Below are 24,449 nucleotides of genomic sequence, written 5' to 3'. Positions count from 1 at the left end.
CCTTTGCAGAGACCATGACAGCAGGAGAAGGTCCAGCCTGGCTCACTTCATCCTGCATCCAGCCTCATAGGCTGGCTGGCTTTGCTCATTACCTGGGCGGAGGCCAAGCTAACCCAGGGATAATTTAGTTGATAGTTTAATTTGAAAGCAAGGATGATAATAGTACGTGCCTGAAACCAACTCCCTCCTTGCTCAGGGACCAAAAACCAGCTTCTTGAGATGAATGAAAGACCACAGATTAGGATTATGGGAGGGGCCTGAACTCTGCGGACATGCAGGTGCAGTTTCTATGATCTCTTACTGCTCTGGGGTCATGGGGCCAGAGGTCATAAGACTTGTGACATCCCTAGTTGCTCCTGTTGATAACATCACTATTTAAAACTTAAGATTAGTCTTTTGAGATAATTTTTTAGACTTGAATTCTGGCAACCAATGGACCCCACCCAGACCCATGACTCATGACTCAACTGACCCTGTGGCCCTCACCTAGAGGCTGACTCAGTGCCGAAGGACTGTTTCTACACCACTATGATCTCGTCCCCCACCAATCAGCAGCACCCATTCCCTAGCCCCCTGCCCATCACATTGCCCAAAAAAACCGTAAGCTCTGAGCCTTTGGGGAGACTGACCTGAGTGATGGCTCCATTTCCCATGTGGCTGGCCTCATGTTAATTAAACACTTTACTACAACACCATGGTCTCAGTGAATTGGTTTTATCTGTGCAGTGGGCATGAGGCTCCCATCGGATGGCTGCGCCCTCCCCAGAAGCAGATGTTGGCACCATGCCTCTGTGCAGACTGCAGAACCATGAGCCAAATAAACCTCTTCTCTTTATAAATGACCCAGCCTCAGGTATTCCTTTATAGCAATGCAAAATGGAGCAACATCACCTCCCACCCCGAACCTCCACACTCAGCCATCTGCAGGTTCTCCCCATGCCTTCTCCAAGCCCTGCTACATCTCAGCTTTCCCTAGCCAGCCCTTAAGCCTGAGCACGGGGCCTTGGCTGTCCCCAGGCATTCCCGGTGGCTCTCTTTCTCCTGCTGCTACCAACACCCACAACTTCTGTTCCACATCTTGCCACTGGCCCAAAGCTTAGGTCTAGGAGCTTGACTTTTTTTTTTCAGGATGTATTCATTTTTAACTACCAATAAGTGAAGATAGTCTCAAAAAATTGGAATGTCAGATAAAGCAACATTTTCCTTCCACCCATCCACTCTTAATTCTTCACTTAGAAGCTGCTGCTAGGCCGGGCGCGGTGGCTCAAGCCTGTAATCCCAGCACTTTGGGAGGCCGAGACAGGCGGATCACGAGGTCAGGAAATCGAGACCATCCTGGCTAACACGGTGAAACCCCGTCTCTACTAAAAAATACAAAAAACTAGCCGGGCGAGGTGGCGGGCGCCTGTAGTCCCAGCTACTCGGGAGGCTGAGGCAGGAGAATGGCGTAAACCCGGGAGGCGGAGCTTGCAGTGAGCTGAGATCCGGCCACTACACTCCAGCCTGGGCGACAGAGTGAGACTCCGTCTCAAAAAAAAAAAAAAAAAAAAAAAAAAAAAAAAAAAAAAGAAAAAAAAAAAGAAGCTGCTGCTAGCAGTCCAATGCACGTCCTTTAAAAAAATAAAAAGGTAGGCCGGGCGCGGTGGCTCAAGCCTGTAATCCCAGCACTTTGGGAGGCAGAGACAGGCGGATCACGAGGTCAGGAGATCGAGACCATACTGGCTAACACGGTGAAACCCCGTCTCTACTAAAAAATACAAAAAACTAGCCGGGCGAGGTGGCGGGCGCCTGTAGTCCCAGCTACTCGGGAGGCTGAGGCAGGAGAACGGCGTAAACCCGGGAGGCGGAGCTTGCAGTGAGCCGAGATCGCGCCACTGCACTCCAGCCTGGGTGACAGAGCCAGACTCCGTCTCAAAAAAAAAATATATATATATATATATAAAAAAAAAATAAAAAAATAAAAAGGTATGTGTGTGTACCTACATACATATATGCACATACATACACACATACATCTATACAAATCCAACACATACACATACACACACACATATACCCCATATATGCTGTGTTCAAATTATTATATGCATATGCTTGCTTTCCCCATAAATGGTTTCCTTACAGTCCCTTCTAGCTTTGATTACCTATCTGTCTGCAATTCTGTCAGTTACTGGAAGAAAACATTTGAAAGAGGATGAAAATCTAAACATAAATAACAATGAAAGATAGTGAAAAGGAGGAATACTTTAAGAAATTGATATGGTTTCAAGAGGAGATCTTTCTGGACTCAGTTTCTAAAAGAACAGGCCATTTCCCAGGCTGGACAGTGGGCAGCACCAAATCTCCCACTGAATGCTGTACTGAGCTGCAGCCTAGGCCCTGGGGACCAGATAACTTCTCCTGCACCTCCTGGTGCCACTGCTGGGCTCCCAAAAGGGACCCTCCGCCTGCAGGGGCCCCTCCTCCTTCTCTCCCCACTCCTCCCTCTCGCCCTCTCCTCCCACCCCCGTGGAGGGCTCTGTGCAGGAGAACAATGTAGAGAGAGGCAGAGGGTGATGGCCCTTCCCATGGGAGCCAGCTCACAGCTCCGACACTCCTCTGGGCACCCTTCCAATCATCAGGTTCCCTGTGCTGCTGTCTGCCCTGCTCAGCAAGCCTGCCCTGTCCTAACTCAGCACAGGCCTCACCAGGGAGACAATCTCATCCTTTCTTCTAAAGCCTGCTTGCCCCTGACTAGGAGCCCTTGAAGGCAGGAATTCTGTCTTTTCATCCACCAATTCCAGTACTTTCAATCTACACAACATCTCAAGTTCCCCAACAAGGCAAACTGTGGACCCATCCTCCTCCTCTTCGACAAATCCCGCCTGTGTGACGTGGAACTCTCACCCAGCTTTCCCATCAGGCCAGGCCTGATTTCCTTCCTCTGTGCAGCATTTGAGGCCTCGTCCCTAGATGATGTTTATACAGGGAGATGGGGGAAGAAAGGGGCATCCTAGGGCTAAAGTGCACAAACTTAAAGGAAATTGTGACAACCCCACAGCCTTGAGGGGTGTGTGCAGAGAATGGTCAGGACCTGCCCCCCAGAACACACACACAGTCCACAGGCAGGAGCACCTTCCTTTGTTTTACGTAGAAAGACAAAGTACAAAATCTGTCCAAGAGATAGATCCGCTCCACTCACACACAATACGACGCACAAACCCCTCCGCCTCCGAGGTGGTGGATGAAGAAGCGAGGCAGACAGAGACCTGGCTTCTCGTCCTACGGCCAACACTGCCTGACGAAAGAGTTTGAAGTCAGAAACACTGAAATTCCCCTCTTGCTGCCCAAAGGCAAATTTGTTTTCCACATCACTATCTTCCCCAATACAAATGTTCTAAGTCAGTAGAAAGAATTGGAAAGAATAGACAAAGGAAAGGAGAAAGTAAACGCCATAAACTTTACAGTTCGTGGTATATTTCACATTATCATCGACGGCGCTCGAGTGAAAATACCTTATCCTTAGATCACAAATACTCATGAGCCTACGGAACTATTTCTTAAACACTCACATTTCCTTCTTCCGTTTCTCCAGCAAATCCCTCCTAGCTTCCATTCCCTGCTGCCCAGAGCCCCAAACAGAAAAAGTCAGGATTTGCCAGAAACAGGTGTAGTCAAACCCCCAAATGCCAAACCACGGAGAACGGGAGCCATACTGGGCTGACCAAAACAGTCTGGTCTCATGGCCCCGGGTGAGGGCCTAAGCTTGGCTCCATGCCTGCAGTCTCCAGAGAAGGCTGGAGGCAAGTGTGCCATCTGATTGTCCATACAAGCCGTACCGTGAGTATCGGGGTATTTACAGTTAACCCAACAACCACGCCGGACCAGAAGGATTATGCTTTGATAGACTGGCATAGGAAGAAAGTGACAGGTGGAAACTGATGTTCTGGAGAGAGATTTGTTTAGTGGGGAGCCGGTGGGGAGAAAGAGACACAGGCACTCAGCACCAAGCCGCTCACAGCCACCCGGCAGCTTCGGTGCCACCATGGATGTTTGGCTGCAGAACAGGCCCCCAGCATCCCAGCACCCACCTGAAACAATAGCATCAAGGTCTTACTTTTTCTGGAGCGGGAGAAAAACCTGATGCCCCCGGGCGAGGTAGCAGGGTTGGAGTTGGGGGAAGACTCTTTGGAGGAGGAGCGGAAGATCCCGCTGAAGCTCATGCGTCGAGGGGAGCGCGGTGGGGACTCCTGGTAGGAGAACGGGAACACGGTTTTCGGAGAGCCGGGGCTGGTCTTGGGCCTCACGGGTGCAGACATGGGGCTGGAGGGCCGGGGCTGGGGGCCTCTGGAGAAGAACCCTTTGGAGGGGCTGCCCGGGCCGAAGGGGCTGTCCACCTGCAGAAAAACAGACGAATGGATGCAGTCACTCCACGCTCCGGACACGCTGCCTCCTGCCCTGTATGGAACTTCTCATCATTGTCCCCTCTCACCACGCAGGCCCCCCATAGTACCCTCCCCGAGAAACAGCCCTAAGCTCTTCCACAGAGGCGGCCACTGAACGGTCTGCAGGTAGCACCTGCCCCAAGGACAACCCCTCACAGGCTGGCAGCACCACATCCTGGAGGTCCACTAACCATCCTGTCCCACTCCTTAGAAGGGGCTTCCAGGAGGTCGAGGGGAGGAAGAGAAGCAGAGCTCAAAATGAGCATCTCCCTCCTTTATTACGGGCCTGCCTGCCTTCACCTCTCAAGACCTCACGTCCGTCCAAGGTCTGACCACAGAGGACCGCAGTTCTCTTCCCTGCCTATGAGATCCCTATGTTCCAGAACAGAGCGGGCCTAGAACTCCATCCTGAGACCTCCGTCCTAGGAGAAGACGACTTTTTCACCTCTAAGCTGCTTCAGCATTTGAAAGACTGAGGTTGCTGACAGAAGTCAGGAGAAAAGTTAACAAAGCTGGCCAGGTACGGTGGCTCACGCCTGTAATCCCAGCATTTTGGGAGGCCGAGGCGGTGGATCACCTGAGGTCAGGAGTTTGAAACCAGTCTGGCCAACATGGTGAAACCTCGTCTCTACTAAAAATACAAAAAAAAAAAAAAAAAAATTAGCTGGGTTTGGTGGTGGGCGCCTGTAATCCCAGCTACTTGGGAGGCTGAGGCAGGAGAATCTCTTGAACCCGAGAGGCAGAGTTTGCAGTGAGCCAAGATGGTACCATTGCACTCCAGCCTGGGCAACAAAGCGAGACTCCATTCAAAAAAAGAAAGAAAGAAAGAAAGAAAGTAAGTTAACAAAGCCCGACACCTCTGAGACTCACTTCACCGACGATTTAAAATTCTAGTCATGGCTTAAAAAATTATCAGACTCCATAACTTTAAGCCAAGGCACACAGCTCACAGTAGACTTTGAGAAACATCCCACGTGCCCGCAGCCATGTTCTTGCTGGGTGCGTGGAGGAGCTCGTGCCCTCCCTCTGGGTGCCTGTATTTGGCCCCAGCTCTGCCACCTGCTGAGCCAACCTGGGCATGTTACTTGGTCTCACGAAGCCTCAGCTCCCTCAACTATAAAATGAGGACGGTCATGCCTTCACCTCGAGGGCTGCTTGAACGTCAGATGAAGCCACGTGAGGCCGGGAAGCACACAGGCGTGGTAAACAGCTCTTGCCCTACCACTTGGGAAACTTGCAAGCTACACGGAGTGGAAAGGACCTCAGAGATGACCCAGTTCAGAAGCAAGAAGGGCGAGTAACTCGTCCGCAGGGCTCACGGGGTGCCAGGACCAGGGCAGATGTGGGAAATGCTGCATTCCGGCGGCCGCGCTGAAAACGGAGCACAGGACACCCCACAGGCAGCCTCGGTGCCACTTCAGGGTCTCTCTGTCCCACCTCGCGGTGCGCTGTCCGGACCGCAGCCTGGGGACGTTCTTCCGCCACTAGAGGGCGGCCCAAGCCCCGAGCCCGCGGCCCCGGGAGGACAGGATGCCCGTGGCGTGGACCTGCGCAGCACAGCCTCCCTGCGTGGCCTCTCCAGCCGAAAGAGCCGGCGCCGCCACGTGGAGGTGCAGGGCTCGGTCTGGGGCGGACACCTTCGTGAGTGGGCCTGGCAGGAAGAAGAGTGTGGTTCTGTAGGACCTTGTAACTCAAACTCTCCTGGCTATAAAGAAATTTGAATTTAAATTTTTTTGTGTAGTTCTTTTTTTGTTTGTTTTTGTTTTTGAGAGAGGGTCTCCCTCTGTTGCTCAGGCTGCAGTGCAGTGGCGCAATCTCAGCTCACTGCAACCTCCACCTCCCAGGCTCAAGCAATCCTCCTGCCTCAGCCTCCTGAGTAGCTGGAATTACAAGTGTCACCACCACGCCCAGCTGATTTTTTTTTGTGACCATTTACTATGAAAAGCATTTAGATTCTCTGTTTATAGAGTATTCCATTTAGCCACCATTCCACCTAACTATGGGAATCAGGACAAATCCTGAGAATAAATTTACAAACAAGAGATTCTTCAGGTGGGGGGTGGTGGCTCACACCTGTAATCCCAGCACTTTCGGAGGCCAAGGTGGGTGGATCACCTCAACTCAGGAGTTCGAGACCAGCCTGGGCAACATGGCAAAACCCTGTCGCTACAAAAATTAGCCAGGTGTGGTGGCCTGTAGTCCCAGCTACTCAGGCGGCTGAGGTGGGAGGATCACTTGAGCCCAGGAGGTGGAGGTGGAGGCTGCAGTGAGCAAGGTGACACCACTGCACTCCAGCCAGCCTGGGTACACAGGAAGACCTTGTCTCAAAAAAAAAAAAAAGAGGTTCTTCTTCAAGAGGTGGGTGCTGTGTGTGCAGGTCTAGGGTGGGGTGGGGGCTGAGAGAAGCCAGTAGGAACAACACACACAGGGACCAGGGTGGTCCTATCACAGGGTGATACAACAAGCTGGTCCTGGGCAGAGGCCCGGGTTTGGTCACAGCTCAGTTTCCCGCAATGTGGACAACAACTTGGTTCTCTAAGCTTCGTTCCCAGGGCTGTGACAATCATGACAGCAGCCTGGAGGGTACGAACCAGAAGAGGAGCCGAGGTCACATGGGAGGACCGGAGGGAGGGGCGGGATTTTGGAGCTGCTGGAAAGGTGAGCCCGGACTCGGTGCATGGATGTGCTCTGTGTACCGCAGAGCGAGCTTGCTGGGGGGCTGGGGCAGAGGGCCGAGACAATGCAAACGTCCACTCCTACAGGGAAACAGAGACACACAGGGGAGTGGGGCCCCAGGAGAGCCTGCAGAGTGCCTGCAAGGCCGAAGCACCATAAGCACCATGCAGATGGATAAAGGACCCAGAGCTGAAACCTGCCCCTCAACAGAGGCCCCAACGCAGAGGAGGCCCTGACAGCTAGCTGGGCTTCAGAGAGGCGATGACAGGGCCGGGGAGGCGACCAGTGCCCAGAGACAGAGGAGAAGGGGTGTGAAGCCCAGAGACAGAGGGCCATTCACTTGGGCCACCATGAGGGTGGGGGTCATGGGGGAAGTTGAGCCATGGGCTCCTGGAGAACCAGTCACGAAAGGCCAGTTTAACCATGTATGATGGGCAAGGGGGATCCCAGGATTATCCTCAATGGGGTTCCATTCTGTATTCTGAATCCAGGCCAGTGGAGTCAGGTGCCCAGTGATCCGGGCTGAGGAGGGAGCCCTAGGAAGCAGCCCTGCTAGTCCTGTCCCTGGAAAATAGCCGAAGCATGGTGGATGCTGGGCCCTGCCTGACCCCTCTCACCGGGAGCCTCGGGGGCCAGCTCACACTCCCGGACGGTGGGAAAGCCAGGCGGAGGGACAGGCCTGCTGGGGTGGGCTGTGTGGCGGTGCAGATAACAGGCGCCGGCTGAAGCCACCAGGGACAGGGCCTCAGCCCTTGCTCTTGGGCAAGCTATAGCTAAATGATATGTTGGTGAATGCAACCGGATGATTCCTCGGGTATTGATGAGACTCCCAAGTGTGTGCCTGGCTCCACAGAGCTAATGGAGAGCAGGCACTCAGGCGTCTGTGGAGCAGAGCTCTGCCTATGGGGCCATTTGTCATGTAGCTGCTGGAGAGGAAGCTGGGGCCAGGGCCAGGCTGTGGCCTGTATGTCTCTTCCGCAGTCTCAGATCTTCCATGCAAGGTTTTCACTGGAAAGCAGGGGTTTGCAGAGTCAAACAGGAGGAAGATGACCCGGCGCCTGTGGGGCCGGTCCTGCAGCCTTGCACAGGGCTTGGGCTTGGTGGCCCCTTCCTGCCACTCCACTCGCTGCTGGCCCAGAAGCTCAAGGCCATTCCCTGACAGTCTTTGCTGGATGGGTCATAAGAGCTGCTAATAAGGTTGCTTGTTGAGGACAGGGCGGGGCAGCCCTACAGGCCAACACCAATTTGATTCAGTTGTGTGTAATTCAAATGATTAAAGAGGAGATTTGCTTTTTCCAGCATGGGAACTCCTGCCCTCATCCCAGGCTGGCCGGCACCCAGAACCCATGCCTAGACCCTGCACACAGCCCCCAGATCACTAGCTCTGTCCGCTGTCACCTGCCGGAGGGGTCTGTGGGTGGCAGAATGCCAGGAAGCGTGTCCCCTACCAGGCCCCCGCCCACCCTTACTTCCTGGCTGCAGGAGAAACCTGCAAGAAGCCCGGACCTCTGTGTCCTGCCATGGCCACCTCGACCTTCACCTGATGCTGTGCCTCCCTCTCCGGAGCCCCCACCCCACCCCACACTCTTTCTTGGCCACCTGACCCTACACAGTCAACAACCTCCTTGAGACACTGGTTTCCTAATGGGAGGGAAATTCACCAGTAGGGGAGGGACAGTGAGGAGCTAAAGAGAGGAAAGGAAACGTGGAAGGAGAGAAAAAGGCGTGTAGAGAGGGTGCAACACGAGGTGGAAGGAGAGAGCCCAGCACTGGGGGTGGGTGCTGGTGGACAGCAGGGCAAAGTCCTGCCAGTCGAGTTCAGCCCAAAGACCACAGATGGTCTGCAGGGACCGATACCTTCCACTGGGCTTAGCTCATTGCTCATCTTCCTCCACTGCCTCTGCCCACATTAGGGGGGTCTAGTGGGCCACAGTCAGTGCCACGCGAGGAGAAGAAAAAGGAGTGAAGCCCAGGAGGCTCTCCAGTTGGACAGCCTGGCTAATATGCCAGGCTTGGCCATGGTAGGTGAGCTGTCCCAGGATGGGCTCGGCTACGGCCAGGCATGCAAGCGGGCAGGCAGGTGGGCGTGTGGGTGAACACACAGGTGGACGTGGTCTCAGGCTCTGCCTGCCTCCGTGGCACCTCAAGTGAGCTGTGAGCAATTTCCGGAAAGGAGGCCTTACCTTTCGAGAGGAATGCTTTCCGGAACCCTCCAGGTCTCCGTCCAGGAGCGGCATGGCAAAGGAGCTCAGGTCCTAGGGTGGACAGAGAGCACGTGGTCAGTGACAGTGGCCCTCGGACCCAGGGGCTGCACGGAACTCGGTGGGTGTCACCTCCACCTTCCCGAGTCCTTATCCTCCAAATCCACCATAAAGGGACGTGGATGTGTTAGCCACACCCAGCCCCCAAAGCCCCTCACCACCATGCACATTTGCTTCCAGAATGTGCAGTCAAACTTCCAGTAGCAGCCATGACCTCCTATCACCCCAGGGAGGAAGAAAGAAGAAATGGCTGGGACTAAAGGAGACAGGCAGGCAGAAAGGGTGGAGGGAGGAGAGCCCCGTCTCAGACTGTTCTGCTGACGGACATGATTTTACCCCACAGCACGGAACATGGGTCCAGGGCCATGTGTCTGCCTGGGAAGATGATGGGACAGGGATGGGGAGGGTGACACTGGGGTGGCGGCTGAGGCAAAACTATCAGCAGAGTCTAATGACGTCGTGGCCAAAACAGAGTCTAAAACAGATTGGGGGAAAGTAGCTCCCCACACACTCATTGCGTCTGAAACAGCCCTGCCCCTTCTTCCTCTTGAATCTTGCCTTGTGAACGCCTCCACACCAGGCAGAAACCCGCCCAGCCATCCTCAAATCGAGCAGAGCTGCATCCCTAACCTTTCTTTTTTATTTTAAAGTTTTTAGTTGTGGTAAAATACACATAATATTTGCCGTCTCAGTCATTTTAAGTGTGCGGTTTGGTGGCAGGAAGAACATTCACATTGCTGCGTAGTCGTCACCACCATCATCTCTAGAACCTTCCCACCTTCCCAAACCAAAACGCTGTCCCCATCAAACACTAACTCCCCATCCTCCTTCCCCCAGTGCAAAGAGATAATTCCTATGTCTTTGAATCCGACCACTCTAGGTACCTCATATAAGTAGAATCAGACAGTATATGTCCTTTTGTGACTGTCTGATTCCACTTAGCATAATGTCTTCAAGGCTCCTCCATGTGGTAGTGTGTGCCACAGTTCCCTTCCTTTCGAAGGCTGAATAATGTTCCATTGTATGAGTAGACTACATTCTGCTTATGCATTCATCAGTTGATGGACATTTGGGTTGCTTCTACCTTTTGTCTATTGTGAATAACGCTGCTATGAGTATGAGTGTTATGGTATGAATTAGTGTCTCCCTTCCCACCAAAAAACTCCATATGTTGAAGTCCTGATCCCCAGGACCTCAGAATGTGACTGTATTTGGAGATAAGGTCTTTAAAGAGGCAATTAATTTAAAATGAGGTCATTAAGGTGGGTCCTAGTCCAATATGACTGGTGTCCTTCCAGTAAGAGATTAGGACACAGGCACCTACAAGACACAGACCACACATGGAAACACAGGGAGAAGACAGCCACCAACCCAAAGAGAGGGGCCCCAGAAAAACCAACCCTGACGACACTTTGATCTTAGACTTCTAGCCTCCAGAATCATGAGAAAACACGTCTGTTGTTTAAGCCACCCCACCTAATCTGTAGTGCTTTGCTATGGCAGCCTAGCAAACCAATATAACAGGTGTAAAAATATCTCTTCAGGACCTTGCTTTCAATTGTTTTCATTTATCCCCAGAAGTGAAACTGCTGGACATCAGGTCATCCTACTGTTAATTTTTTGAGGAGCCATTCAACTGTTTTCTGCAGCAGCTACCCCATTTTACTTTCCCACCCACAGTACACAGGGTTTCAATTTCTCCACACCCTCACCAACACTTGTTATCTTTGGTCTTTGTTTTCTGATAGCCATCTTAAGTGGGTGTGAGTTCATATCTCATTATGGTTTTGATTTGCATTTCTTGGATAACTAGTGATGTTGAACATCTTTTCATCTGCTTATTGGCCATTTGTATATCATCTTTGGAGAAATGTCTATTCAGGCCATTTGTCTATCATCTTTGGAGAAATGTCTATTCAGGCCATTTGTCTATCATCTTTGGAGAAATGTCTATTCAGGCTATTTGTCTGTCTTGTTTGGAGAAATGTCTATTTAACTTCTTTGCCCATTTTTTAATTGGGTTGATTATGGTTGACTTGTAGGAATTCTTTATATATTCTGGTTATTAACCCCTTGTCAGACACATGACTTACAAATATTTTCCCCCATTCTGTGGGTCGCTGTTTTACTCTGCTGTGTCCTTTGATGTACAGAAGTCTTTGATTTATCTAATTTTCCTTTTGTTGCCTGTGCTTTTGGTGTTGTATTCAAGAAATCACTGCCAAATTAAGTGTCATGAAGGTTTTCTCCTATGTTTTCTTCTAAGAGTTTTATATTTTATGGTTTTAGCTCTTATATTTAGGTCTTTGATCTATGTAAATTTTTGTATATGGTATAAACAAGGGTCCAATTTCATTCTTTTGCATGTAGAGATCCAGTTTTCTTGGCACTACTTGTTGAAAAGATGGTCCTTTCCCCATTGAATAGTCTTGGCGTGACTATGGAAAGTCATTTGACTATATCTCTGAGGGTTTATTTCTGGGCTCTCTGTTCCCTTCCATTGGTCTACGTGCCTGTTTTTTTGGTAGTATCACACTGTTTTGATTATTGTGGCCTTACAGTAAGTTTAAAATTGGGAAATGTGAGACCTCCAACTTTGTTCTTCTTTTTTTCAAGATTATTTTGCCTAGATAGGGTCCCTTAAGATTCCACGTGAATTTTAGGATAGACTAATTGTTCTATTTTTGGGAAAATTGATAGGGATTGCACTGAATCTATAGACCACTTTGGGTAGTCTTGACCTCTTAACAATATTGCCTCCCAATCCATGAACATAGGATGTGTTTTCATCTATTTGTGTTCATTTCCATCTTTCATTTCCTTCTGTAGTGTTCGCTGTACTTAACCTTTTTTTTTTCTTTTTTTTTTAACCCATTCCCTTCTCTCCATGTCCTTGCCCCAGGGGTCCAGGCCTATACCCACTCTCACCCAGTTCCCTCTTCGGCCACCTAATTATTGTACAAATCGTTCAGCCTTACTCGTTCGGATCTGTGCTCCAAATCTCTGCTTAAAGAGCGACCCCTGAAAGGGTGAGCCCCATCACATCAGTCCCCTGCTAAGGCCCCAGCCTTAGACTCTACTGTCACCTCGGCAATGGCTTCCAGGCCTGGCTGACTGAGACATGCTGGTGAGATCTCAGGTGTGCAGATTCCAGACTCAGCCTTTCTGGTGGTGTTTATCTCCAAAGTTCTCAGCCCTGGCTGCACATTGAGATCACCTGGGGAGCGTGGGGAGCATGCACTGGCCTCGGTACAGCGAGGGCATTTGGAAATTCCACCATAGCCCAGATGAAGAGCTGTGTGCCTCCCATGAAGGAGTCTCGGGAGTCTCAAACACAGTCAGGAGCTCCCAGCCAGCCCTGCAGACTGCAACCCAAGCCCCACAGATGAGCTGACCTCTGCAGCCTTATTTCTGATGTTCTCTGTTCCTGTCTCCTCCTTTCAGCAACAGCCCAGGCAGAGGGTTTGTCATTTTCCAAACACAGCTATGTATCCATGGACATCCCACCTGGAATGCTGTCTTAACTCCTCAGACACTTCTGTTCATGACTACCATCCACCCGTCCTGTGAACCGCTCCCGCTTCACTTCAGCCACTCAGGGATAGCTCCAGGGTCCCATCCCCAGCCCCCAGCATGGAGCCCAGCCCATAGCAATGCAGGAACCACCCTGGTGCCATTCACCAAACACCCCTAACCCTTTCCTTCCTCTGAGCTCTCTTTCCTTTCTCTTGCTCTTCCTGCCCCGTGCCCCCAAATCCTGGCTCACAAAGTAAACTCCTATGTGTCCTGCAAAGCCCAATTCAAATACACTCTCTTGCTGAGAGTCACCCTCAGACAGAATTAATTATCTCTTATTATTCTAGACTGTGTCCCACAGTACTTCAGACACACCTTTATTACCGGACTCATAACCCCGTATTATCCTCATCTATCAGTTTATTTCTCTAACTAGACTTTGAATCCATCACTGGCAAGAGGAAATCTACCCACCTCTCTATTCTTGGCCTCGTACTGTACCCGGCAAGCAGCAGGTTCCAGACGTGTTTGAATTAATTCCCCGACTAAGCACCCTCTTGCGCCTGCAGCAAGCATGGGGGCCACAGAGTCTGTGCCGCCGGGCCAGTGAACCATCAGGCCACACGCAGTTGCAATTCACTAGGAAGTGACGAGGGACCAGGGTGGGTCTCTTATCGCCCATTTTAATGAGCACATTCCTCTCTGGTTTCAAATTCTCATTACCCTCTAACATTCGTTCAGCAACAGCAGTTTCCACATGCAGAAGCTTTTTCACAAATCCTCGCTTGCTCCTCATGCAACCCTAAGCAGCATCCTTCTCTAACAACTGAGGCTGAGGAGGTTCAAAGGGACTCACGTCAAGATGGTTTAAAAGAGCTGAGGGCAGGATGCAGGGCTTGCTGCTAGCTCAGGCTGCCCACGGGCCCCAGGCGGCTGCCCGGAGTGGCGGAGGCAGGTCCCAGGCAGGTGTCTCGGGCCGGAGTGAGTATGAAAGCATCAAGTCAGGTCCAACATTGTGGCCTGCTGTGAGGCTGCTGGACTCAGGTGTGTGTGCCTGCCTGGTCATGCAGCCCGACAGGGAAGTCCCCTGGCACAGATGGCGGGGTTTGCTGGAAGGCTCCCCACCCCCAATCCCACCTCCCAGCAAGTCCCAGTATTCTAATCTTGGCTCTCATCTCCAGAGCTCACCAGGAAACATCACGCACCTTGGGGCCGGTGTGGGAAAATCTCTAACTGCAACTATGGCAACTAGAGTCTTGGCGTGTAGAATACTTAGGACCTGGCCTCTTAGGTGACACGCCAGAGGCCCAAGCTCCTGGATTTGCCCCATTCCCGTGATTTCTAAATTTAAAACTCCTGCCAGAGCTTTGGGCCTTCCCCACTACCGGTCTCCACTCCCATTCCAGTCCTTCACTTCCTCTTCCTGTCCGCCAGCCACTCAGGCCCTCACAGGACTGGGAGGATATTTAGGGGACAACGCTGAGGTACCAAGAGATGCTGAACTCCTGATCTCTGCCAAGAGACAGCTGTAGCACTCTGATTTTCATCTGCTGCACAAAATGTCAGTTAGACTTTGGCCACATGTGTTGGAGATAAAAAAGTGAATTTTCAGGATTTGGACTGATAAAGTCACCTGTCAGGAAAGCATCAGGACCAAAGAGAAAAGCCCCAAATCTAGAGAATTCCTGAGATGTAAGCTGACCTTAAAAGCAACTCATTTATCCATCTCACCACCTTAGAAATCCAGGCAAAAACCAAAAGTCTATCACAAAAAAAGTGAGGTATTAACAACAGAGCCATCATTAATCTGACATTAGTATGTCCTTCTGAAATCTCCGAACCGTTGCCTCATTTGGTCCTTACAGCAACCCATACAAGTGGGAAAGAAAAGTGGTATCATCCCCGACTACAGATGAAGATACTGAGGGTCAGAGAGGTTAAGTCATTTGCCCAGTGCCAGAGAATCAGACAGTAGAAGGCATGTCCTGTAACCAGGTCCACCTACTCCCAGCTCAGAACTCTTTCTATGAAACTCCACCACCTCCCTGGAGTGGCTCGGTTCCAGTAACAGAAAAACAATTTGGTATCAGAGGCTATAAAAAGAGAGCTTTTCTTCCTAAAACAAGTATCCTTGGCACAGTGCGACCTCAGGGGAAGGAAGGAAGGATACATAAGGATTTGTATAGTCCTGTGATTCATTCCCCAGACAGCTTACCATACTAACTTTCTCTTCCAAGTTCTTCTTAACTAAAAGTAACTCATGCTGGTGTTGCAAGGAACAGGAAAGTCTAAAAAATCCCGCCACCAAATGCAATCACTCGCGTTCTTGCACTATCCACATTTTGGAGTCATATACAGCTCTTCCTGCCCCCGGTCCCCTACTTATCCCAATATTTCCCCATAGGATAATAGACTTTCTATGTTTGCAATCAACTAATTTGTGTATTCTTGAAGGATGGGGATGGTTTTACTCACATCTTAGCCCTGACAGCAGGTGCTAAGTGTGTATCGATCAGATGCAGTTCCGACCTTCCAGCGTTTCTGATGTTTTGTCTTACAGAACTCCTTTGTTGAAGCAGCTGGGATACCCCGGAAAGAAGACAGACAAGAGTGCAAATACAGGACAAATAGAAAGCCTGCCAGTGGCAGGGGCCCACAATGGCCCCCACCTCAGGGTCAACTTGAGGTTTAAAATATCAGGATCATGATACAACATTCCTGTTTGATTCCGACCGAGGAAGCAACACATTGAGGATGGTTTGCATTCTCCGCTCCCGCTGAGTGAACCCCAGCACAGAGAGCACCATCTGGAGCTGCTGGGCCGTGCGTCCGCCGAGGCCAGGGCCCCTCCCTGGCATATTCAAGCCCCCGTGTCCCTCAGGCCCGCGAGAACACAGCCTGCAGCGGGGAGGGAGCCGGGGGCTGAGCCGGAGCCCCAGCTCTGTGATCTGCGATCTGGGGCATCTTGGGCATGTCTGGACTTCAGCTTTTCATCTGTCAAATGAGAGGGTTGAACTAGAGAACCTGTGAAGACGCCTTTTAGCTCACACGTTCTCTGTTTTTACCCGCCGAACTGGGCAACAATAGGTGAGATCGGGAACATTGTAAAGGAACCCCACTAGATTCAGAATAAGATGCACATTCTCATCTCCTATCTTCATCATCAAAATAATTTCCTCCTACTCTCAAACGACCAAAGAAAGACTCTCCACTGCTCTCAGAGCCACAGGGCCTTTGGGTGGAGTCTTGGGGCCTGCACTGCGAGGGAAGGAAGGAACTTCCTCTGCTGCCTTCACAACGCTATCTAGGTGAATGGCCAGGACCCAGCGGCATTTCTGCCTTTCCATCTTCACATGTGTCTTGATATGCCTCTTAGGTTCTAACCCTTAAGGTTTCTCAACTGATTGTTCAGCTCCCTCAATCCTAAGGGCCTGGGCTGTGGGATCGAGTGCTAGGTGGGTTCTATCAGATGCTTAGTGACCCTGGGACAACTGCATGTGGCATCTCCAGCTATAGGCCCGAGGCCCGTAGTTCCCACCTGGACCCTGTCCTGCCCACCTTGCCTGCCCTCAGTCACTGCCCGGGGAGTGGCCCATAGGCTCTGACCATGGCTGAGTGGTGACTGTGGCCTGGAGCTCGCCACAAGTGGTGATGGCCTTGGCAGGCCCCTCTGCTGGGAGGCACAGGGGAGGTGTCTCCGGACAGGCCGGCCTTGCGCAATCCCCAAAACCAAACGGGCAATTCTTGGTACTGATGGGTGGCAGGAGGTGACCAGAGCCAGGTCAATTGGAGCCTTTGAAAAACATTCGTGTTATATAACCACTCTCAGAAAAATAAGGAACAAATATTGAATCACTGGAACCAGGCAGCAGGGGACGGACAGTGGCCAAATCCGGGAAGGCCTAAGCTCCACTCTCCGAGAAGTTCCAGAGCCATTTACTTTCCACAGAGGACACAGAGTTTCTCACTGCAGCCTAAGCAACTTCCTGATGTCAAAAGAAAAATCCAACTGTTTTTCACTCCCGCGGCCACCCTTCCTCCCCGGCTCCTTCACCTGGTGGTCCTAGTTCCCACAGCCTCCTCGGGGCTCCCCCTCCCCGCCCCCCAAGGCCAAGGACCCCGGTCTGGCAACCTGAGCCTTCCCTGGCTTTGAGTAAGTCCCCTGCTCCACCGTATTCCCAGTTCCTCATCTGGCCCGAGGCCACCTGGGGCTTCCCTAGCTCCATATCAGCACCAGACATGAAACTCCTTTTGCTCAAAACCAAATAGCTGCAGAATCCCTGGCCCAGAGTGCCCAGGAGACCTCGATCCTCCCCACAGTTCTGCATTCATGACTTATATGGAGTGCGCCCTTGAAAATCCAGGAGCCTCCACTTTCCAGTGTGTAAAATGAGGCCATCATCCTTCTTATCATGGGCTGGTGGGAAACCAGACCAGAGGATGTGATCAAAGGCCGTTCCCGCAGTGTGAGCCCCCATGGCACTGGGGATGGCAAGGGCCGCTGGCCGAGGGCACACTGGGGCCTGATGATGAAGGCCGTGGGGAGCGACAAAGGCATCATCACCGGGGCAGCCAGGCCCCTCGTGTGGCTCCCCGCGGAAGCCAGGGCAGTTGCTCACACTCAACCAAGGCCTGAGATCGGGTTTCAGAGGCTTCTGCAAAGACACTGGCTGCCCCCTTATAATTAGAGAGCTGTCTTTATCCCTTTCCCAAGGTGAAAGCCAAGATGATTCATCACTTGTGCACGGCAGTTCTAAAGAGGATCACAGCGTGGCTGCTGCCGGAGTCTCCGGCTCTCTCCTTGTGCAAAGGGCCGCCGAGGTTTTCCCTGCCCACCCAGGGCAGCCTTTACTTGACCAGAGCTCCACGGAAGCTTGGAGGGACCCCACTGGCCTCCTCACGTTGTGGTGGAGGATGCTCTGCAGCGGCCAGCAGTGCCTCTTCTGACCAGCTGGGGGTGGCCATCCTAAACGTCCTGACCTCAGGGCTTGTGCTGTGGGATTCCTGAGAGCCCCTTCCTAGTGCAGGGCCCCAGGGCAGGCTCTTACAGGCAGCTGCTCCCAGGCCAGGTTGAGTCCAGCCTCTGCTAACCACACACGCTTGTCTTCTTCCAGCCTGTCTGAGATCCCCCAGAAGGAGGGAGAGTGGGGGGCAGGGGCACTACCTAGAGGCGCAGGTTGGGTGGAGGCTACAGGAGTCTGGGTCAGCTCACAGTTCATGAGGAAGGAGGCAAGTACCCAGGAGGCCCCAGGACATGCAGGTGTGGGGCGTGTTTGCATGGTCCATGCAGCCGCCTCCCTGGGGACCAGCAGCAGGCAGCCTCCCAGCTCCCTTCCAAGGCTGTGGCCTGGGCTGCAGGTTGCCGCCTCCATCCGGAGTAGCTGTGGTCTCCACAGGTGGCACCCTACGCCTCAGCCAGGGCACAGGGGAGGGGATGTTATGGGACAGGGAGCGCTGGGCTCCACTGACCACATTCCATTGTGGAGTTGGTAACGGCTAATTTGACGTGTCAGCCTGGCGAGGCCATAGCACCCACTGATTCAATCAAACACCAGTCAGGTGGCTGCCGTGGGCGTATTTGCAGACGTGGTTAATATCTACAATCAGTGACTTGAAGTGAAGCAGATCATGCTGAATGATGTGGGTGGGCCTCCCCCAATCCGCAGCAGGCCTGAAGAGGGAAAACAGAGGGTTCCGGAACGGGAAATTCTGCTTCATGACTGCAGCATCGACCGCCTGAGCTTCTAGACCATCTGCCCAGTGGATTCGGGACTTTTCAGTTCCAATCAACGCATGAGCCAATTCCTTCCAACAAATCTCACATATATACATATATATATAAAAAACAATACTATGTATATATTAATCATGTTATATACATTAGATATAGTTAATATGTGATTATATCTCCTTAATATACATATTTTTCTTAATATATATAATATATGTAATTATATATATGTAATTTTATATATATATAATATATATGTATATTAAGAAAAATAGGAGATCTATATGCTTGGATCTCTCCTCTTGGTTCTCTTTCTCTGGAGACCCTGCCTAACACAGAGCCCCAGGCCTCCTCACCCCAGCTGGTGGGGACAGACATGGGGAGAGTCCAGGGTAAAAGCAGGCCACTGTTTGGAAGCTCTTAGCCTTCCCTGCATAGATGGATGGGGTCCACTCAGTCATTAGGTGGGCTCTCCGTCCACACTATGGCTCTCTGTCCACACTATGAAGCCTTCACTTTGCCCAGGCCCCAGTGAGACACCCAATGGCCCCAGCTGGATGAGAGGACAAAGACCGATGTGAAGGGCCATCATCCTGGCAGTGCTTGGAGAACCAGAGGAAATAGCCAAATGCCCTGCTTTGACTGTCAGAGAACATTCGCAGTACGTGAAGGGCAATCACAGGTTTAGAAAAGCACCATGATCGCCTTCTAGCCTCATCTCTGAGCCTTGGCAGCAGAGTGGGGCAATCCTCTTGCCTTTGCAAGCTGGGTAACGGTCACACAAGTATCTGTCACGGCATCTTGTCACCCTGTCACTGAGGGCCTGTCTCCTTCCACACCCAGTTGGAGTTCGGCAAGGACCGTGTCTCATTCACCCCTGAGTCACCAGCTCCTCCCAGGGCTGGATTCCATGAGCCTCTGTCCTTCCCCCTTGCAGAGCTGACACTGGAAGAGTGGTCATAAGCTGGGGCGTAAATGACTGAGGATGGCCCAGGGGCCAGTAAACACCAAGACCTCGGGATAAGGGAATGATGTCCTCATGCGCCACCTCCAGCCCCTGTACGGAGGGACAGCCCTTCACTTCTAGGGCTGTCTTCAGCTCTGACATTATGATGCTATTAAGACAGGGTGTGAAGAGGCCAGCTCTGGGGTTCTGGGGAGGTTTTATTGGCTTACAGATAAAATACCAAACCACCAGCTAATACCAGCATAGAGTCCTCCATGGGCACTAACGACCCAAGGGAGAGGCCCCGAGGCCCCACACCCTGTCCGGCCGCCAGCTGCAGCCACACCCTCCAGTCGTCGGCCGCCCAGACTTCAGAGAGGAAAAAACCAGCCACGAGGTGAAAGTGAGCTGGCCCCAGCCTGACCTCTGCCGCGTAGGCCCAATGGCCCTGGTCAGATCTGAGGCTTCCCCCACAGTCAGCTTCCTGCCACCCCCTACCCTCCACTGCCGCCTGGTGCTCCCCGCTGGGTACACATCCAGCAGTTTTGGTTAATGCTTGAAGACAAACTGCAGGAGGGACACCGTGAACTACAGTAAAATTGGGCACCCCGGGGACATTTTTGTAAGGTCACAGAGCTGTTGGCTGGCTCGGAGACACACCCTCCTCCACGTAGGAGGACCTTGTGTGAGAGAGGACACCTCTGAACGAGGGCTCAGGGACCTCATTTCTGCTCCCAAATAGCTACCCAAGATGTGGCTTTGGGATTCGGCCCAGAGCTGAGGCCTGCAAAGGCTTCCACGTCAGTGCTTTCAGAATCTCAACTGTCCATATTTACAGAGCCATATATCAAAAGATTCTTCCCCAACACTTTCTACGGGTACCCAAGGATTCCTTCCACTCTGTCTTGTTTCACCCACCTGCTCCGTGCCAGGCACATTATAGATCAAAAGGTACAGGGAGTTCAGAGGAAGGAGGAAATACCACGGACTTAAAAAGCAAGCCAGGGCTTCCCACGCTGAGCGTGGTGAATAGAGGAGCTTTCATGTGTCTCCTCACTTCCATCCCGGGGTGAGCTGGCCACTCCCGAAGCATCTGGCCACGGCTCTTCACACTGACAGTCCCAACTTGTTAGTGGATTATGAAATCAATTTAGTGGATTGCACAACCACCAAAAACTGAATTACAATAAGAATGCATCTTGCGGTTGCATGAAGCCTGTGTCTCAATGATCCACACACACATAGAATAAAATGTACCTTTTGTTTGTTTTTTTTTCCCCGAGACAGAGTCTTACTCTGTCACCCAGGCTGGAGTGCAGTGGCGCGATCTCGGCTCGCTGCAACCTCCATCTCCTGGGTTCAAGTGATTCTCCTGCCTCAGCCTCCTGAGTAGCTGAGATTACAGGTGTGCACCACCATGCCTGGCTAATTTTTGTATTTTTTAGTAGAGATGGGGTTTCACCATGTTGGCCAGGCTGGTCTCAAATTCCTGACCTCATGATCCACCTACTTTGGCCTCCCAAAGTGTTGGGATTAGAGGCGTGAGCCACCACACCTGGCCTGTTTGTTTTTTTGTTGAGATAGAGTCTCACTCTGTCACCCAGGCTGGTGTGTAGTAGTGCAATCTTGGCTCACTTCAACCTCCGCCTCCCAGGTTCAAGCGATTCTCATGCCTCAACCTCCCAAGTAGCTGGGATTACGGGTGTGCACTACCATGCCCGGCTCATTTTTCTATTTTTAGTAGAGATGGAGTTTTCCCATGTTGTCCAGGCTGGTCTTGAACTCCTGGGCTCAAGGGATAGACCCGCCTTGGCCTACCAGAGTGCTGGGATTACAGGCATGAGCCGCTGTACAGGGCCGGAATAAAACGTACTTCCTATTGTGTTGTGGGTGAAAAAGTCTGAAAAATTCTGCGTTAGATGAGCTTTGAAATTGTGCAGGTAGATTTCAGGGAACAGAGAGGAGCTGACCTTCTGTCCCCAAGGTGTCACCAGAAGTGTGGAACAATGGGTACCATCTGTCCTCCTCTCCTGGCTGAAGCCCTCTGGCCCCTCTCCATACTTTGTGCCCAGAAATATTCATGGAGTTAAGAACACAGAACATGACATCTCTTTATTACCACAAGGATGTGGTGATTCCCTCCCTCCTCACCTCTCACCCCCCGCATCTGCACCTCCCCTGGCCCTGTGACCTGCAGGGCAGCTTGGCCTTGTCCCCAGGCCACCTCAGACCCAGAAAAGCAATTATACCTTTGGGGACAACCACCCGCCCCAGCCGCCTGCCGAGCAGTGCCTGTCAGCTTCTGTTCCCCACTGGCCCAGGCCTGCTGCGGATGCCCTCATCTCTAGCACCTAAACCCAGAGAACTGGGCAGTCACGGGGTGTTAGGATGGAAGTGGTCTCAGAAATTCTCCAAGGCCCTTGTGTTACAGGTGGGGTAACAGATGTCCAGAGATTCAAGCAAGTTACTCAAAACCACATGGTAGAGCTGTGACTCAGCCAGAACCAAATCCTGGTCTTGCAACTTCTAACCAAGGTCTCTTTTGATTACGTCATGCTCTTCTAGCTGCTTCTTTCTAGTTTATGTTTCCACTACATAAGCCGGTAACAGCAACTCTTACAAGATTGCGACGGGCTTGCCATCCCTCACATGGGCCTGGCTATACTGGGCACATAGCAAATGTTATAATTCTACAAAGCCATGCTCTGACTTGGGTTCTGTGGGCACTTTTGCATCTTGTCTCCAGCGACAGGACAAAGCCCATGCTCCAAATCCCTTTCTGGTGTCATTCGCTGTGTGTGAATCTGTTACTTCCCCAGAGCCCTTCAGCCTGTGATCTCAGCCATGCAGGCAGCAGCTGCTCCAGGAACTCCCCAGGAGCCATGGAACCTGTCATGTCCTCCAGACTGACGGGCGCGGACACTCTGCACGCAGGGGCTCCAGGTGCCGCCGGCCAGCATCTAGCCAGCAGCAGATGCGTGGAGACCAGCCAGGCCGGGAGAAGGTGTCTGCCACTCCCCATTCCAGGCCACACCACCAGGGCCACTCTGCAGGCAGCTCCCAGGTGGGATGTGAAGATGCCTGGCAGGTACACTGCCCCTCCAGAACCTCACACCAGCCAGAATCCCTCACAGACGGGCTGACGACACTAGAACCAGCCATGCTGCTAACTCTTTTACAATTTTGCTTTTTGGTCTTTTTGTAAGTTTAACTCTTGTTTAAAAAGATAAATTGAACCTCTACCCTCTCAGCGAGGCAGGCCTGGATATAGATTTCTGCCTAACCAGCTATGTCATTTGAAAGTCACCTCCCATCTCTGGTCATCAGTTTCCTCCTCTGAGACAGGAGGTGTCTAGACCCTACCCCTCCAGCTCCTCCAAGGCCTTCCCAACACAGATTCTGTTCCAGGCTGTCCCTCCTTCTGGCACTGCAACGACACTCCTTCGAACACATCCAGGTGGGCGCCAGGGCTGCGCTGGTCACTGCCACCTGGTGGGTACAGCCTGTGTTCAGACTCCAGGGCATGAGCAGTTCCAGGACAGCGCAGGACGAATGCCGAAGGAAGTGATGGCAGCCGGGGCTTGGGTGAGGGAGGGAGGGATGGGCAGGTGGCGCACAGGGGATTTCTAGGGCGATGAAACTGCTCTGCATGAGAGTGTAATAGTGGACACACAACATCACACACACAACATCACACGTTTGTCAAAACCCACAGAACGTACAACACCAAGAGTGAGCCCTAAGGTCGACTATGGACTTCGATTAACAGGAAGGTGTCAATAGAAGCTCAATGGTAACAGACATGCCACCGTAATGCAAGACACGAACAACAGGGTAAATTGGCATGGGGGCTGCAGGGTCAGGGAGGGGCAGATGGGCACCCTCTGTACTTTCTGCTCCATTGTTCTGTAAACCTAAAACTGCTCAGAAGTAAAATCCACTAAATTTTTAAAAAGCAATAGCAGCAAATGGCCAGAGATGGCCTCAATTTCATCTGCCAAACAACTGCCCATCACGCCAGGCCTGGACCGCCCACCCTGCTCCTCGGAGATGCTGAAGGTCATAGGTTCACCAGGAAACGGGAGCTGGAGAGGTCAATTCCTCCCGTGTCCATGGCTTCAGGTCCTTCCAGAACACAGAGGAAGGTGCACGCCATGCTCCCAGGCTCAGGGTCAGAAGATCGGTGGGATCCGGTCTGAGGCTCAGCGCTCAGACCAAGAAGATAAATGAGATTAGAGACACTCAGAGATGAAACGCCTTGCTGGGGCTGGGCAGCAAGGAAGCTGGGAGAAGGGTCTGAGAACCCAGGTCCCCATCTCTCAGGCCCAGGCCCTTGGCCCCGCAGGCTGGGACAATGACGACCAAGTACAGAGGTCTCCAGATAGAGGCCAGGGACCAGCTGCAGGCACCAGGTGGCCTCAGAATGTGTGGGGTTAGAGGACCCCTCACAGGGCTCGCTGGGCAGCTGGTTCTTTGGGGAGACCACGTGGTGCAGAAAAGCTTGAGTTTCTTGGTTGGGGACTCGAGGCTGCAAACCATGGCGCTAATGAACCTAAACAAGGGAATTTGCTAGGTTTTCTTATTTTTGGTGTTTTGTTGCCAAGAAACTCATTCTGTTTTAGAGGGGCTTGTTACATAAGGAGGCGAGGGAAGAAAACTGCTGAGATGTGAGGCCAAAGTCACCAGAGGAGAGACTTCCAGATCAGCTGCGGCGCCAGCGGGGAGTCAGGTACAAAAAACAGGGGGTTGTTTGCAGCTTTGTTCTTCCAAAAAAGAAAAAGCAAAAAGCCTGCATCTCATGTCCTAGGAATGGGGTTAAAAGTCATCATCTCTTAGGACAGAGTTTGGACCCCTCCGTGAGCAGGGCCTGGTCACTGAGGTGCCCCTGACTCATG

General features: G+C 51.9%; 1 protein-coding gene across 4 annotated transcripts in view; it reads right to left on the bottom strand.

Moving 5' to 3' along the window:
• LOC105474924 (protein kinase AMP-activated non-catalytic subunit gamma 2) overlaps nucleotides 1-24,449 on the bottom strand; it is a 321,097-nt gene that overhangs the window by 224,129 nt on the left and 72,519 nt on the right. For all 4 annotated transcript variants that reach the window (XM_011729846.2, XM_011729847.2, XM_071094222.1 and 1 more), the window contains exons 2-3: nucleotides 9,284-9,355; nucleotides 4,097-4,376 (exon numbers count right to left, since the gene is read on the bottom strand). In XM_011729846.2, coding sequence (XP_011728148.1) covers nucleotides 4,097-4,376; nucleotides 9,284-9,355 — 352 coding nt within the window. The remainder of the gene's footprint in view (nucleotides 1-4,096; nucleotides 4,377-9,283; nucleotides 9,356-24,449) is intronic.

The sequence above is a fragment of the Macaca nemestrina genome, chromosome 4, assembly GCF_043159975.1.
Source record: "Macaca nemestrina isolate mMacNem1 chromosome 4, mMacNem.hap1, whole genome shotgun sequence".
NCBI classification, from domain to species: Eukaryota; Metazoa; Chordata; class Mammalia; order Primates; family Cercopithecidae; genus Macaca; species Macaca nemestrina.
This window is presented reverse-complemented; position numbering and strand designations above follow the sequence as displayed.